The sequence below is a fragment of the Manis javanica genome, chromosome 13 (genome assembly GCF_040802235.1).
Source record: "Manis javanica isolate MJ-LG chromosome 13, MJ_LKY, whole genome shotgun sequence".
NCBI lineage: Eukaryota > Metazoa > Chordata > Mammalia > Pholidota > Manidae > Manis > Manis javanica.
This window is the reverse complement of record NC_133168.1, coordinates 342,159-356,709: the sequence shown is the minus strand read 5'-3', so window position 1 is coordinate 356,709 and position 14,551 is coordinate 342,159. Positions and strand designations below refer to the sequence as shown.

The window sequence follows — 14,551 nt, the reverse complement described above, 5'->3', positions numbered from 1 at the left end:
TATGGTCCTGTGTGCGGCAGAGGACAGCCATTAAGGAGCCTTACAGGCAGAGAGCAGCCTTGCCTTCCCCGGACTGATCCGCAGACTTGAACGACTAGCCAGCTTCCTCAATGCGTTCTCACCTTTGGTGGTCTCGCTCTCACGGATAAGAAAGGTGCCTCTCGGGTTTCCAAAGGACAAAAGCTGTCGCTCAGCATCTTTCCGGCCAAGTTTTCCAAAGTACCACCTTTAGATGAGGTCAAGGAAAGGAAACATTTTATAATGACCACTTACAAGGCTCTCTGGCCCATGAATCCTCCTCACCTCTGATTTTACTCTTAAACCTTCCCTGGGGATGTTTCCCTAGCCTCGTCTTGTCCCTTTCAGTCTATTCCTGATTCCGTTCTTAATCCATCTCTCCCACTCTTTAAAAAAATCAGGTTTGGATTAAGGGTTATTGTCCTTCCCTCCAGAGATAACAAGACTGGTTTGTGTTAAAACTGCCTCCTGCGTGCACAAAAAGAGAAGTCCAGGACCTTGTTGTGAGAAGGCAGCAGAAGGAGACCCTTCCCACGCACATCGACAAGGCCCTGGATTTCTGGGCATAATTCAACCCCTGGGCAACAACAGAACCAGTCTTGTAGTACAATGACAACCCATAAAGCATTTCTTAAAAAGCCAGTCAGAACAGATAAAAACAGACACAATATTTTCAGTGACTTCCTGCCTACAGGGACTCTGGACAACAGTGTCATGACCACCCCTACTTTGAGAAGACTGCTGCCCTTGGATGCCTGCTTTCCGTTTCTTCCCATCCAGCAGGCGTGAGGACCAGAGAAGCAAAGGGCGCCCGCAGAGCCTCTGGGCTGCTGCCTGCCATGTGCGCCCAGCACAGTGGCAGAGCCAGGTCTCTGCAGGGTCAACGAGCACGTTCTGAAATGCGACTTGGCCGTGGGCACTCTCACAGCCTCCTGTGCCGCCGTGAGAGGCACCGCAGCAAGCCGCCTCATGCGTGACCTCTGTGACCTGTTTTTTTTATCTTTCCCCTGCCCTCTGCAGCCCTGACCGTGCCTCGCAGTGCGGGAGCATTTCAGCACTGGGCTGAGTGAGCAGCAGGCGTGCCAAGAACCCGAGGGAGAGGCCATGAGCACCTGCTTGAATCTGCACACGGAAACAATTTTTAGAATATTTCACTGTGAGCGGATCCAGCTTCTAAAATAAAACTTCAGTTCATTATACTTGAACAGCTATGTGTGTTCACTGCCAAATCCATCTGAGTGAAGAGCTGCACTGAAGGAAAGGAAAGGCACACAGTGTGGGGCTCCCGGCGGTCCTCAGAGGCCCAGCCTGGGCAGCCATCTGGGCCAAGAGCTACTGCCCACCGTTTACACATGGCTTTCTGGGTTTATATCAGTGACCCGATTAAAATGCAGCATAAACTGCAAGAGGGATGGAAAGAGCGATGTTACAACGGACTATACTAAAATGATAGCATTTTAAGATAATGGTAAGCCACTGCAAATGTAAAACCACAGGCATTATCATTTAAAAATGTTACTTTATTCTTTAAAAATAAAGTATTTTAAAAACTGGCCATTATCAATATAAGGTGACTATTCAGCTCAATCAGAGCAATGCTAACTCTGGGCGGCCTTGTGTTCTGACAGAACACAGAGATGTTTGCGTGTCAGGTCTAAAATAAGAATTCACTATGAATTCTTTTATTCACCAATAATGAAGTGACTTGTCAGGAAGAAAAAGGAGCTTGGAACTGCTCATTATTTGAGAGTGGGAGACACAGCAGCTCATCTTGGAAGGAATACAAGGGAATCAAGACAAGTGCGGTCCCGTCAGGGGTCTGCTTGGGAGAGGAGCCGAGTATTCCAATGCTTAAGCCAATGCAGGGCATGGTGAGACATGGGCGCCTGAGCCTGGGCTCCATGGCTGACCCCTTTCCTGGCAAGGAGGACTGCCTCCACCAGGCAGGGAGTCCAGGAGCAGACCAGGGTCCGGCATCTGGAGATCGTGGTTCAGACCCCTCTCCCAGAGCAGAGGAATCGGGGTCCCCACACCAACCCCTTGGCAGGAGAAACACTGGCTGCTCCTTCTAGAATCCCCTCAGCCTGTGAGCCACCTTCCAATATTATGACCAGTGACACTCTTGGGCCAACTAATGCTAACAACTGTTTAATATCAAATAAATGAACCGAAACCCCAAACCAAAGGAAAGGACCATCTAAAAAGGTATCCCCACAGTGCTCCCCGCACTGTGGGGCACACTGCAGGGGCCACCCCGCTGCCCAGGGTGCCTTTACTGTTTCTGACTGCAATGGGGAAAAAAATATCTCAGTTTGACCTTTAACAATTACTTATCTGGCCCTGACCTCCTCTCACTCTGTCTCCCTGCCCCACTCTCTGCAGCAGCAGAGCGCAGGCTCAGACACTGGGCTGGCAGTAACACGGGCTCTAGTCAAACTCTGTCACGTTTTTTGGTTTCTTTCTATCAATGGCAAGTAATACTGGGTTTTCATTTAGGGGACTGATAGAAAGTTTCCTTTCAAAATAAACATGTTTTTAAAAAATGTGCAGGCTTATAGAAAAATATTAACTTAATAGTAGTACACATATTATAGATGTGGCAAAAACCATGGTATAAAGCCTGGGAAATGCAGCCTTACCTTATTCTCTGAACCCTTAATCACTCTAGTGAATTTCTTCTCCCTCCTGCACAACCTGAATGGCATTTTTTCTTGTCTACTAACTTTTAAAAGCAAGCAGTTAAGTGAGAACAACAAAACACAACATACTCTTCTGCCTGGATAGAGTCAACTGGAGCCACATAATTGCTGGGAATGTAACCGGTCTCTCCGGTGGTCAAGGAGCGGGCTTCCCACCAGTCTCCTTCCCTGCAGAGAGAAAGAGAAACAGAGTGAACACGCCAGCCTTCCACACCCTCCAGTCACCAGCTCCGCACGGCGAGAGTGTGGCCGCTCCACCTCCCAACTCCTCCCGATCCCGACTCAGCCCTCTGTGAGGCTACAGTCGGAATCAACTGCGAGTCTCTCATTTCTTGCCATCTGTGAGTTACGAATGCAGGACCTTGCCCTGGGGGAGGGGGACATTTTGCTTCATGAGTGTCCCCAGCTTGGGGTGGAAGGGAACCCAGCCCCAGGCTACTTAAGAAAAACATTGTAACAACATGTGTTAAGGAACCTTATTGTGGCAGTTCACAATACATATGAGTACCGACTGATCATACTGTACACGTGAACATACAGTGTTGAATGCCAATTCCATCTCAATACAGCTGAACCCCCTTCCACCCACTCAACAGCGGGAGTTTAGCTGACAGTGTCTATTCTATTCCCCATCCTGTGACCACTGGCACCCTTTGGTTCGGCTGGAGAGGTGCAAGCTGTTGGCTTTGGTGCTATTTTACCAGCCATTAGGATTCATCAAGAAAAGAGAACATTACAACTGCAGATTATCTGAGAAAGGAGTCTGTTAGGAGGCCCACCCAGTGAGGGATGAAAACATGCTCTTAACACCGCCTTGTGTGTGCTCAAGAAGGTTGGTAGAATAATGGCTCAGCCTTACTCAGATATTTCAACCTGGGGTTATTTCATCATGTGTTTACAGCACCGGTCTGGTCTAGTGGGTGGAGAGGAAGGTGGGCATAGCAGTGCGGGGAGAACAAGCTGTTGGAGACGGGGTTCTCATCGCCACCCTCAGAGAGCCCCATGTTCTGTGCCATGGCTGTCCCAGTCTGTGGAGCTCTCAGAGCTGGGGGCAAGAAGGGTGGGAAAGGGGGCTATAACAACACTCTCAGCTTCAAACAGACAAGTAAACAAAATGTTCATAAGCCTGGACTACCACGGCTGCGAGTAGACAGACAGGAGGGATGGAGTGCCTCTCCCTACGACAGCGGTCAGCAGGTGTGGGCTGTGGCTCGACATCCACGTGTCTACAGAGCCTGCCCCCAGCCCACTGTCAGAAGCATGGCGGGCTGGGGAGGGCACAACTGCCCTTGAGCCAATCACAAGCCCTGGACTTCTGGTCCCCAGAGCTTAGTTACCTGTCTGCTGGGCAAGGCCCTCCCTTTTCTGGTCCCTGGAGGCAGCAAGAGAAACCCAGGCTCTTCTCTTTTTTACATCACCTTGTGGCTGGGCTCTGCGTCAAAGCCCTTCACCAGGGAAGAAAATGTGCTGGCTTTGGCCCAGGCCAAGATCTACCCGACTGATTTATTTAGGCAGAGAATAACGAGGCCCCCATTCTCCGAGGACCACCTCTCAGGGAGCGGTGGCCAGAGAGCACGGAGCCCAGACAGGACCTCACGGAGTGGCAGCCCACGTCTGCCAGGTGCGCTTGTGGGGAAGTGTTGGGTGGCACAAGCAACGGAACAGCCCACAAGAACACAGGGGGCGGGCAAAAATTTTCAAAGACTTACATTTTAATTAGTTTTTCAGTCTTTCCCTTTCAGCTTATGAACCAAATTTAAACAGATAAGCAGATCAAGAGGGAGACAGCTTTCTTACATCCAACAAGTGCCTTATTGATAAACTTAAACTTGGTTCATGTCTAGCTTTTCATCATGACATGATTGACACAAACCAAAGAATATATGCAGAGTGGACACCTGTGAAGCCACCACCCGACGTAGGAACTTGATGGTCACCAATCTGCTCTGCTGACTGCATCCCTGCCTTTCTTCAAATCGTGCAATTAAAAATGTTAACATTTTAACAGTTTGTATTGCTTTCACTTCTGTCCTCACAAAGAAGTACATGCCGCGGTATGTTATTTCAGAGCACATGTGTAAGTTAATGTTTTCTGTAAAGGTCACATGTGCTTAAGGAAATGGCTTTGGAGACAGCGCTTTAATAAAGTGACAAGTTCTTCTGCTCTGAAATTCCACTAGATGGAGACATTTCATCATAAGATACCCACCCTCTCCCCACCTCCTTTGTGCAGTTGGCCTTCCTTTCTCTCTCCCACACATACATACACACACCCCTGCCTGAGCCCCCCAAAGTGGAAAATGCTCCAAAACAGTGGGGAAATAATTAAGTGCTTACACCAGATTCTTATTTTTTATTGCAAGATACTTTCACGGTTTGTTTTGATTTGAATTAAGAAAAAGACAGTACCAGTTTGGGGTACTAGGAAGTGTCGTTTGTGGCAGGGAGTGGATGCGTTTCGCTGCAGGTTGGGACAAGCCCAGTCTGGCGTTTCAGATCCAGCACTAACAGTCCCATTTTGGTCTCGGCACCTTAGGACAGATCAGAACCCAGCTATCAGCTCATTCTAAAGTCATGAATCATAAATTCATGATTTTCTCTAAAGTGACTATTAATCTCATAATAATTTTCAGTTACTCATTAAAAGATAAAATCCCTCTCCCTTTTTCTAGGCTATCTAGGGTCACTTTCTCCATCAAAGGGGACAAGGTGACAAGGGCACGACGTATCAGGCAGTAAACCTCATATGCTGTATCCAGAGAGGCTGGTACAGACTCAAAACATCAAAGTAGTTTTTTGAACAAATGACTACGTCATCTTTTTGATACTCTAGAAGCCCAATTTACCTGCAAATAAATGATATACTCTTTATGAATCAGCCACCTGGATTGAGGAAAATAGGGTCTTCACTATGCTATTTTTATTTCTTTATTGAGTTATTGGGGGTAGTTGGTATTATTAAAGCTGTATTTCTTTAAACTGTTCTTATAGTTCAAATATTTCATTAGTTCTAGAGTTGGTAAGATTTTTCTTTAACTGTTACCTTGCTCTGACTGAAATATGTGATTTAACCCCCGCTCTGGTTTTGAAAAGCTTTTCAGTTTCCATCACAGCTCCTCTAATTTAAGGACTTACTACAACAGCTGGTTCCCAGTCCCCAGATCGCTCCCAGGGCTTGTGGGCCCAGGAGCCGGGAGCTGGGAGGGCACTTGCCAACATGCCAGCCTTGACCTGGGCCGTGGAGCTTTATTATAAATGCTGGGGTCTTTCTGAGTTCGGCCGTGCTCCCCTCCCCTCCAGAGAGCATATCTGCAACAATTCCATCAAATGCTTGGCTAGGACTCCGCATCAGGATTTATTATGATAAAAAGAACTTTGCAGGAGTGGCTACTGCAGGCAAGGACCTCTGTGTGGAATGTTCATTATTCTTCAATGAGCCACTGTTTCTAGGTGGTAAATCACCAGTCATGAAATGTGAAAACAGGGGAAAAAACAATGAATTTAATATTTTGGAAAATGGCCCAAGTTTAATAAAGTCCAAATACAACTACACTGAGCCTTTCAGAGATGAGTGGAGGTGCCACCCCTGCGCAGGGCAGCAGTGCCACTGGCTCTGGGCACTCACTCACACGCTCATCACATGGTCCCTGCCCCCCTTTAAAACACAAAAGCCGGCACGGTGGCCTCCCATTTCTGCCTCTGGACAAGGAAAGGAGAAGGGACACACACAGGGATGTATGGCAGCTGCCCCGGGGAGGGGAGGGGCGGGGAGGAGGGGAAGACGCCGCCTTTCATCTGCTTCCAAATGGCTGCTTTGTCCTTAGCGATTTCCTCTTCCTTGTCACTACCCTTGACTTGAAGATATTGTCTTTGTTACAAGAACCTTATTTTTTCCTCATAACCTTGAAAAAGGGCATTTAAATGGAATGTAGGATGAAGAATTCTACTGGCAAGAAGGAAGAACACTAAAGGGAAAAACCTTTGTCATATTTTCTTGTGGGCAGAGGCTCAAAGCCTTCTGTAAACGTTAAAGGCCATGCACGCGTACCGAGCATACACTGAGGTAGACTCGATCTTCGTGAATGTTTCTCCAAAATTTTAATTGGATGCCATTGGAGACCTTACCCAGATTAACAAAGGAGGGAGTCACAAATTTAGCTTTGGCAATAATTGGCTTCACAGGGCCTTACAACCTGATGCCAGGCCTACTGCAGTGTGGAGAAAGGCTGTGGAATGGCTCTGTGTGGTATCTTGCCTCTTGACGTTGGTTAGAAGTTCTGACCAACCTTGGCACTGAGGGAGCATTACGTAAAATGGGGGGCATTTCCAAATTCAGTTAATAGACATTCACCTGAGAATTGAAGTAACATTATGAAATAACGAGCCAGGTTGAGTCCACAGATGAATCCCCTCCTCCCCCACCTCCCAGCCAACTTGCCAAACCTTGACCTCCCTGTAATGTAAGGTCCCCTCTGGTAGGGTCTCTGGGCCTTTCCAGGACCAAACCTGACCGCACAGGACACTGTCACGGCACCTCACACTCTCTACCACCCGTGAGCCCCTCTGCATCTGTGCAGCTCCACAACCTGAACCTCTGCCACCTCGTATGTCAAATGGTGACCACGACACACACCTCAGACAGCCGCTGTGGATGAATGAGAACATGTGCAGCTTAGCACATGGCTGCATGTTAAGGCCTCTTCCATAAATGGCAGCTGTTTACTACTTAGAAAAGAATTCCTGTGGCTGCAGGAGAGCTCCTGGTGGGGGGTTTGGGGGCGGCAGGGAATGTTCCCGGTCTGGGTCGGAAACAGGCACATTCAGTTTGTGTAAATTCAGCAAACTGTACACTTCAGGACAGCGGTGGTAAAATGTATGTTAACAATCTGTGTGTGTATAGCAGAGCGGCATCCAGCACATTTGCCATGAGCTGTGACCCCCATATACACGCTTGGTACAGGCACTTCTCCACATGTATTTAAAAAAAGAGTTTCAAAAAGCCCACCCACACCCGCTAATGATGACAACAGCAATGATAACCAAAGAATAACAACCCTGTGGCCACTCTGTGGACAGCGTCTCCTGACACCCAGAGGAGCCTCTGGCCTCTTTTGGAGGAGCTGGGTCTTGCCGTTGTAAGGAGCTCACTCTCAGGGCACAGGCTTCCCAGGGACAGTTCTCATGGCCGAAGGAGTTCCCTGTTCACCGGCACCTGCGTTCCTGGGACGCGGGCACGCAGGGCCGTCTCTCCCACTCCTCCCTGCACTCTCGGGGAAGCTAGAGAGGAGGCCGCAGGAGCCCAGTTTGCTCAGGGAATGGGGGGCACAGCAACCGGACCCGGCAGCACAGGAGAGCATTCGCGGGGGTTCTTTCCTGGCGCTGGGGAGCGCTCGCAGGGAGAGCCTGAGGCGCCAGGGAGAAGGCCTGACCTGTGGCCGGGGGACACCGGTTTCTGTGGGGCCTGGGACAGAGGGCATGCTGCCCCAACCTAATAGATGCAATATTTAAAACTCAGGGAGAACACATCTCCTTGTCTATGATGGTACATATGAGCCCCTATTTACTTCTCATAAAGGAGGTGTTAAAGTGGGATTTGAAAAGTGAGTGGTTCTTGCCCTTGAAATTTCCCCATTGCTTGTTTAGCTGTTGTTCCTACTGGACACACTTAAAATGCAGCCTTGTAGTCATTCACAAGTGGGCAAAATCACTTCTCTTCCATTTCACAAAGATTTCAGTCACTCTCAAATTTTCATGATGGGGAAACACCCCCACGTGCCTCACCAACCGGAATGTTCAGTGGTTGTGAAAACAGAAGGAGCTTGTTGCCAGCCTTGAGTGAGGGCTCAGCTGGTGCAGCACGTGAACTGTGAGGACAGCTCAAGGCAGAGAGAGGGCGACATGCAAGCCTGTGCCAGGTGTGGGCCTGCAGGTACGTGATGATGCGTTGCTCTCTGGGCCTCCGACAGGCGTCAGCTGCAGCTCGGACCCTGCGAGAGCTCCACGGATGGACGGCGCCATGAAGCACCTCTCTGGGTCATCAGCTCTTTGTTTCTCAAGCTTATTTGCTATGAATTCATGAATTTACCAAGTGTTCTCTTAGCGTTTAGTTATATGAAAAGGCACAGACTAATGACACAAGAATTCTTTTCCAATCCGAAAAGCATGCTTTCCCCTCCTCCCCACAAACTTACGAGCTGTTCAATATTTGAAATTTTTCTCCTTTGTGAAAACTCAGGTCATCTTCTGTCCGTGCTTCATAATCATAAAGGGCCACAAACAGGGTCACTCCTGACAAAAGGAAATCAAAAGAGAGATTATTACGCAAGGGGATACTAATTCCCAGAAATCAAATCTTTGGTAAAGCCTCATTCGCAAAATCTACATCTAACCAGCACTGAGAACATGATGCAGTGAAGGAACATCACATGTGAGGTCAGCGTCACAGGGCTGAACTCAAGGAACTGAAGGACTCTGCACTGTACACCTCTGAACGCGTTCCGGGACGTGACAGGCAGTAATATCATGGCCACAGCTCAAGGGGTGGGAGTGATGGTGCAGCTCAGATCTGAAGTCTGAGTGATGACAGACTCCTGTATCCCGCACACATTCTCCTCCACTCAGGAGCCTTGGGCAGCTCCAGGTAAAATGGATCACTCTTGCCTGTGGCATAACAGTGATGCAGAATGTAGCAGGAAACTCCTGCAGCCTGGGGACTGAGAAGACCCTCTCCATAAACGTCCACCGAAGTTGGAGATGTCTTGCCTTTGGCATCAGCAATTGCTTTGTGGCCTCCTAGGTCTTGCTCTCCTTCTACCGTAAAGTCACTCATCTCTGCACAGGTTCATAGTCCTCAGGTCTCCTTATACCTGCCCTAAGTCTGCCCCTCTGGCTGCCCCCAGCAGAAGCCTTCCTGCTTTGCAGAAGTTTGCTATCAACAGCAAAGAATGTCCAGTGTCCCATTTGGCCCAGGACTTCCCCATACAGCAGGGAGGATTCTAAGATGGCTGTCAAGGATACCCACCTCCTGGTATTCGTGCCCTTGTGCAATCATTTTCCCTGGAGTGAGTGACCCTAGTCATGTGCCTCTGACCAACAGAACGTGGCAAAAGGGATGGACATTCCACAAGTGACTAGGCTTCAAAAGAGCGTGGCTTCTGTCTTCCTAGCTGACTCTACTGCCACTTGGCTTGAACACTGATGAACAAGCTGCCATGCTGGAGGGGCCCACATGACAAAGAACTGAGGGTGGCTTCTGGCCAGCAGCCAACACGGGGCTGAGTCCTGCCAATGCCACATGAGCTTGGCAGCAGGTCTTCTCAACTGCACCACGAGACAGCTTAACCCAGCCAACATGCCTAGACTGCGGCCTGTGAGATTCTGGATGGAGGGCCCAGCTAAGTAATGCCGGGTCCCTGATGTGTGCGAACTGCGAGATGATACATGTATGGTCTTCAAGGCGCTAAGTTCTGTGACGACCTGTAATGCAGAGATGGGCAACTAGTGCCCCTCTGCCTCCGCTCTCCGGCTTCTCCCTTTGATCCCCACACACTTCCGAGTGCCTGATGTGGCCTGAAAAGCACATGACATGGCTTTGCCCTTTGCCCTGTTGCCACTATGCTGTGTCGGTAGTTCCGAGGGGCAGGTGCGCCTATGGGGTTGGTCAGGAGCCAGAGGGGGAGGTGGGGTCCTGCCCCAGGGCTCCGGTAGGAGAGCTGACCTGGAGGCCTGACCACACGGAACTCACTGGGCAACCTCTTTAGAAATCAGGAAATAGACTGGCTCATAGCAAAGCGCAGGAGCTGGTGAGGTCATGCCGTTCTTGTTAACACTCTGTCGGAAGATTCCCTTCAGGACAGGTTCTCTAGTGACTTTTATGAGTGACGCCTGCAGACCCAGAGATTCGCACCCAGATTCACGAAGGAACGAGGGCGGGGCCTGTGGGAGCAGAATCCAGAGTTGGCTGACCGAGTGCTCACCAGGCACAGGGAGTGTGCTGGGTGCATTCCCGGCTCCTTTTCTCTCCTGTACTCACAAAGACAGGCTTCCCCAGACGGTCTGGCCACCTGTTTCCTCTCTCCCTCCATTCCAGGTGCTTTCAGGAAGTGGGAAGGATGAGGGACTGTGACCCACACAAGGCCTGCTTCCCAGGGAAAGCCAGGCCACCACAGCACAATGATGTGGCGGCCAAAGCTCTGGGTCACGCCCCCTTGAAACAGCTATGCTGTCCTACTGCATGAGGGGTGTGGGGGGAAACTCCTGCCGATGCCTTGCGCACCCACTGCCCAGGTAAAAGGACACGATGGATCCAGATGAGCTGAGACCATAATAGCTGATGTATATGCATTTAAACTTTTGTAATAAACAAAACATTTTGGAACATGTAATGTCAAATAACTTTGTTACCATGATTCACATACTGGGAGAAGATTTGGAAGACTAAAGATGCATGAGATAACTTACAAATATTTCAGAAAACATATGTCTGAGAATGTATGCCAGATATTTTACAAAGCATTAGCTAAGTCAGCAAAAGCTCATGGCAGTAAAACATAGCCTTGTGGTGGGGAAGAGAAGAAAAGTTAAAAAAAAAAAAGAGAAGGATTCCCTTAAGGATACAAAAAATTTGATTTTAAAATACAAAAGATACGTGAAAATATTTGAGGACTGGTAAGTTTTGTCATATGGAAGATGATGGGAGATCAGAGACAGAAACAATGAAGACGAATGGCCATAAAATAATGTTGCTAAATGATCCCCCGGCTGGGAAGTGACGGGCGGGCATGAAATCAGGGAGACGAGGGAGAAGTGCTTCCTCTGTCAGGTGGCCCTGGACGGGGGGCGGGAGGGAGGAGGGCACGCCTGTCTGGAGAACTCCAGGTGGCACCCTCAGACACAGCCCCAAAGCCTCTGGCCCACAAGGGTGTGGAGGGGCCGAGGTATCTGCATCTTGGAAAAGCTGCCCTGGTGGTTCTGGGTCGTCTCAGTCGGCTGAGAGCCATGCGCCCGAAGTACCTGAGTCCTGTGTCTCATGACCCCAAAGGACGCTCGCAGCAGCTACTTCGGGGCCCCAAGCCACTGCAGCCAGTGTCCCGGCTGCGTGCGAGGCCCGGGTCTCTGCAGCCTCCACTGGGTCGAGGGCAGGCGGGCAGCGGGGAGAACTCAGATCCCCACCAGGGCGAGCTGCCTGAGGCACCGTGTCTAGTGGCCGGAAGAATCAAGAGAGCCTGACTCTTACCTGTCCCTCCTCTCGTGCGCAAGGTCCCAGTGTGAGACGAGGAGTTCACACCCCCAAACACAGTGAGTCCTTGGCCCCCGGCTGCGTGGAAGTTGTTGTAGTTTGGGATGGAGGTCACGCCGAAGCTGGGGTAGTGCTGAGGTGTGGGGTCTGTGCCATAGCGGTACCCGGAGCTCTGGTTCAGGCTGCCGTCCCTCTCCTCCGTCAGTTTCGTTGCTTCTTTATCCTTACATTGCACACAGCCCATTATCTAAATTCCTGCCGGAAACCAAAAGGAGGCACGTGAGCTGGAATGTTCCCGACTGCTGGGCTGCCTGTTAGACAGGAATTGCTCACAAGGTTTGCCGTTGGCCACCACGGGCCCATCGGGGCACGAAGAGCAGCAGCAGCTAGGCTGGTGGCCAAAAGCTCCCTCGGTGCCCACGGCTCGACCACCACTTGTCCCCAGGTGTTCCGGGTGCCCAGGGCTGCACAGTCTGCTCACCATTCAGCAGTTTTCCCCGAGGAGGAACGTCCCCCTTAGTCCGTGTCACGGCCGCCTAAAGACCGCTCAGTACTGCCTGCGATGTTTTCCTTCTGTCCTCTCTGGGAGTCAGGTGCGCCCTGGAAAGTGAGTCTGCACAGCCGGGTAACCCCATCAGGGCAACAGAAGCCAAGGGGCGGCGCCCTGGGAGAGCCACAGCCCGCCCACGGCTCTCGGACCCCTTCACCTCCAGGTCTGCGCGCACTCTCGGCACATTCTGAGCAGCAAGATGATGGTAAGAATCCAAATTAAATAGTTGCTGCATCAGAAATAAAACTGGCGGAAACTACGAAGTCCAAAGATATTCACAGGCTGTCATGACAGCCGACGGTAACCAAATCACTTGAAGCTGCTAATTCACATTGCAAATTTCCATTTGCTTTTGACATCTTTCAAAAACATTAAAAAAAATCATTCTCATGTCCTAGAGTTAGTGATGGATCAAAAACTCAACTCGCTGTCACCCCCAGACCCACCTTTCCTGTGCTCATCTCAGTAAATGGCACACTCAGTGACCCACCTGCTCCAGCCAGAATTCGCAGAAGTGACCCTATTTGCTTTTCCCTGTTCACTTCTCACTCTACTGTGCAAACATGCTGAACGTGATTCCTCAAAGGCTCCATTTTCATGGTCTCCTGCAGGCCTTGGGACATGGCCTTGAACACTCTCTCCCTGCTCTTTGACATGCGACACATCCTTCACCTCCCAGGTCAGACACACGCTGAGAAGCAGCCCATTTGGGACCAACGAACCAAAGACGGGACACATGACGTCTCACATAACTACACGAGCTCACCGGGGGCACGTGCACAGCTGGCCCAGGACAGGGAGGCACCTGCAGGGGCAGGCGATGCAGCAGCTAGTGTTCCTGCAGAGCCCGGTGTGCAGGCTCTCTGGGGCACTGCTCTGAGCACTGCTTTTCTGCTGAATGGGGTCACAGAAGCAAAAACCCTCTCACATTACATGTTCTAATAAATACTTGCGGAACCGAGTATCAGTTCCTTAGAATGGAAATGTTTGGAAATGAGCCACCTACTGCTTGAGCTGAGATCACCAAATCTGGAACACATTTACGCGTAAATCATTCAAGATTAATTTACAGTACACTGCGTCCAACATGCTTTCTAACTTACGGTAAATGAATATGATTTTAACAAGTTTCCAATAGGAAACGCAAAACATCTCCAAGCCATGATTTAATGAGGGGATTTCATCATTTGTTGTTGACATTGCTTTGTAAGACTGATAAAATACCCTCTTCTCTGGACATTAACTCTCCTCTGGCAGGAGCTGCTCATAAAGGTCCCACAAAGGCCAAGACCCATCTTGGCCCAGGGGCTTTTTCAGGGATTTCACTAAACTTCTGTAATTAGCAGGATCTCAGGGTCACATCATTTACACCAGTGGCTCTCAGCTGGGGGTGACGCTGCTCCCCAACAAGGGACATATTAGGCAATGTCTGGAGACATTTCTGCTGCCACAACTTGGGGGTTTGGGGCACTACTGGAAGCTAATGGGCAGAGGCCAAGGATGCTGCTAAGCATCCTATAATGAACAGAACAGCCTCCGACAACAGAGTCACCTGCTCCAAAGGATAACAGTGTCAAGGTCGAGAAATCCTGATTGTAGAGAGGAAAGGATTTGTATCTGTATCTTTGAAACATAACAGCTGTTTCCTTTATATGCACGCGATCAACATCAGTTGAGAGTGCCTTCTTTAGGGGAGCAGGCATGCTAGGCAGAGGAGACAATCTGAAAATTGACATGAGATGCTCTGATTTTTCTCTAGGAGCTTATTCCTTGTGACAGAGAAAAGAACCTAAAACCAGCGAGAACTCTCATTACAAACTACTTACCCAACTCCAGAAAAGCCAAACCAAACCCTACATCAGAACTCTGCTGAGAACAGGATCCTACTTTCAACTAAACTCAGAGAAGTCCAACCTTTCACAACCCACTAAAACGCATCATCACCATGAGAAAGAACTAACAGCGAGGCTTCTATGCAGTAAAGGAAGGGGGCAAACAGCAAGCTCCTTGGGGCAGGGGCTTGTCCTGGTTTTGTTTCATTATTGT

The 14,551-nt window shown here is 49.7% G+C and overlaps 1 protein-coding gene across 7 annotated transcripts in view; it reads right to left on the bottom strand.

Annotated features, from left to right (window-relative positions):
• The window catches only part of FYN (FYN proto-oncogene, Src family tyrosine kinase), a 150,266-nt gene that overhangs the window by 30,763 nt on the left and 104,952 nt on the right, over positions 1-14,551 (bottom strand). For all 7 annotated transcript variants that reach the window (XM_037012327.2, XM_073220766.1, XM_037012326.2 and 4 more), the window contains 4 exons: positions 11,953-12,210; positions 8,909-9,005; positions 2,787-2,885; positions 123-226 (listed from right to left, as the gene is read on the bottom strand). In XM_037012327.2, coding sequence (XP_036868222.1) covers positions 123-226; positions 2,787-2,885; positions 8,909-9,005; positions 11,953-12,199 — 547 coding nt within the window. In that variant the 5' untranslated portion in view covers positions 12,200-12,210. The remainder of the gene's footprint in view (positions 1-122; positions 227-2,786; positions 2,886-8,908; positions 9,006-11,952; positions 12,211-14,551) is intronic.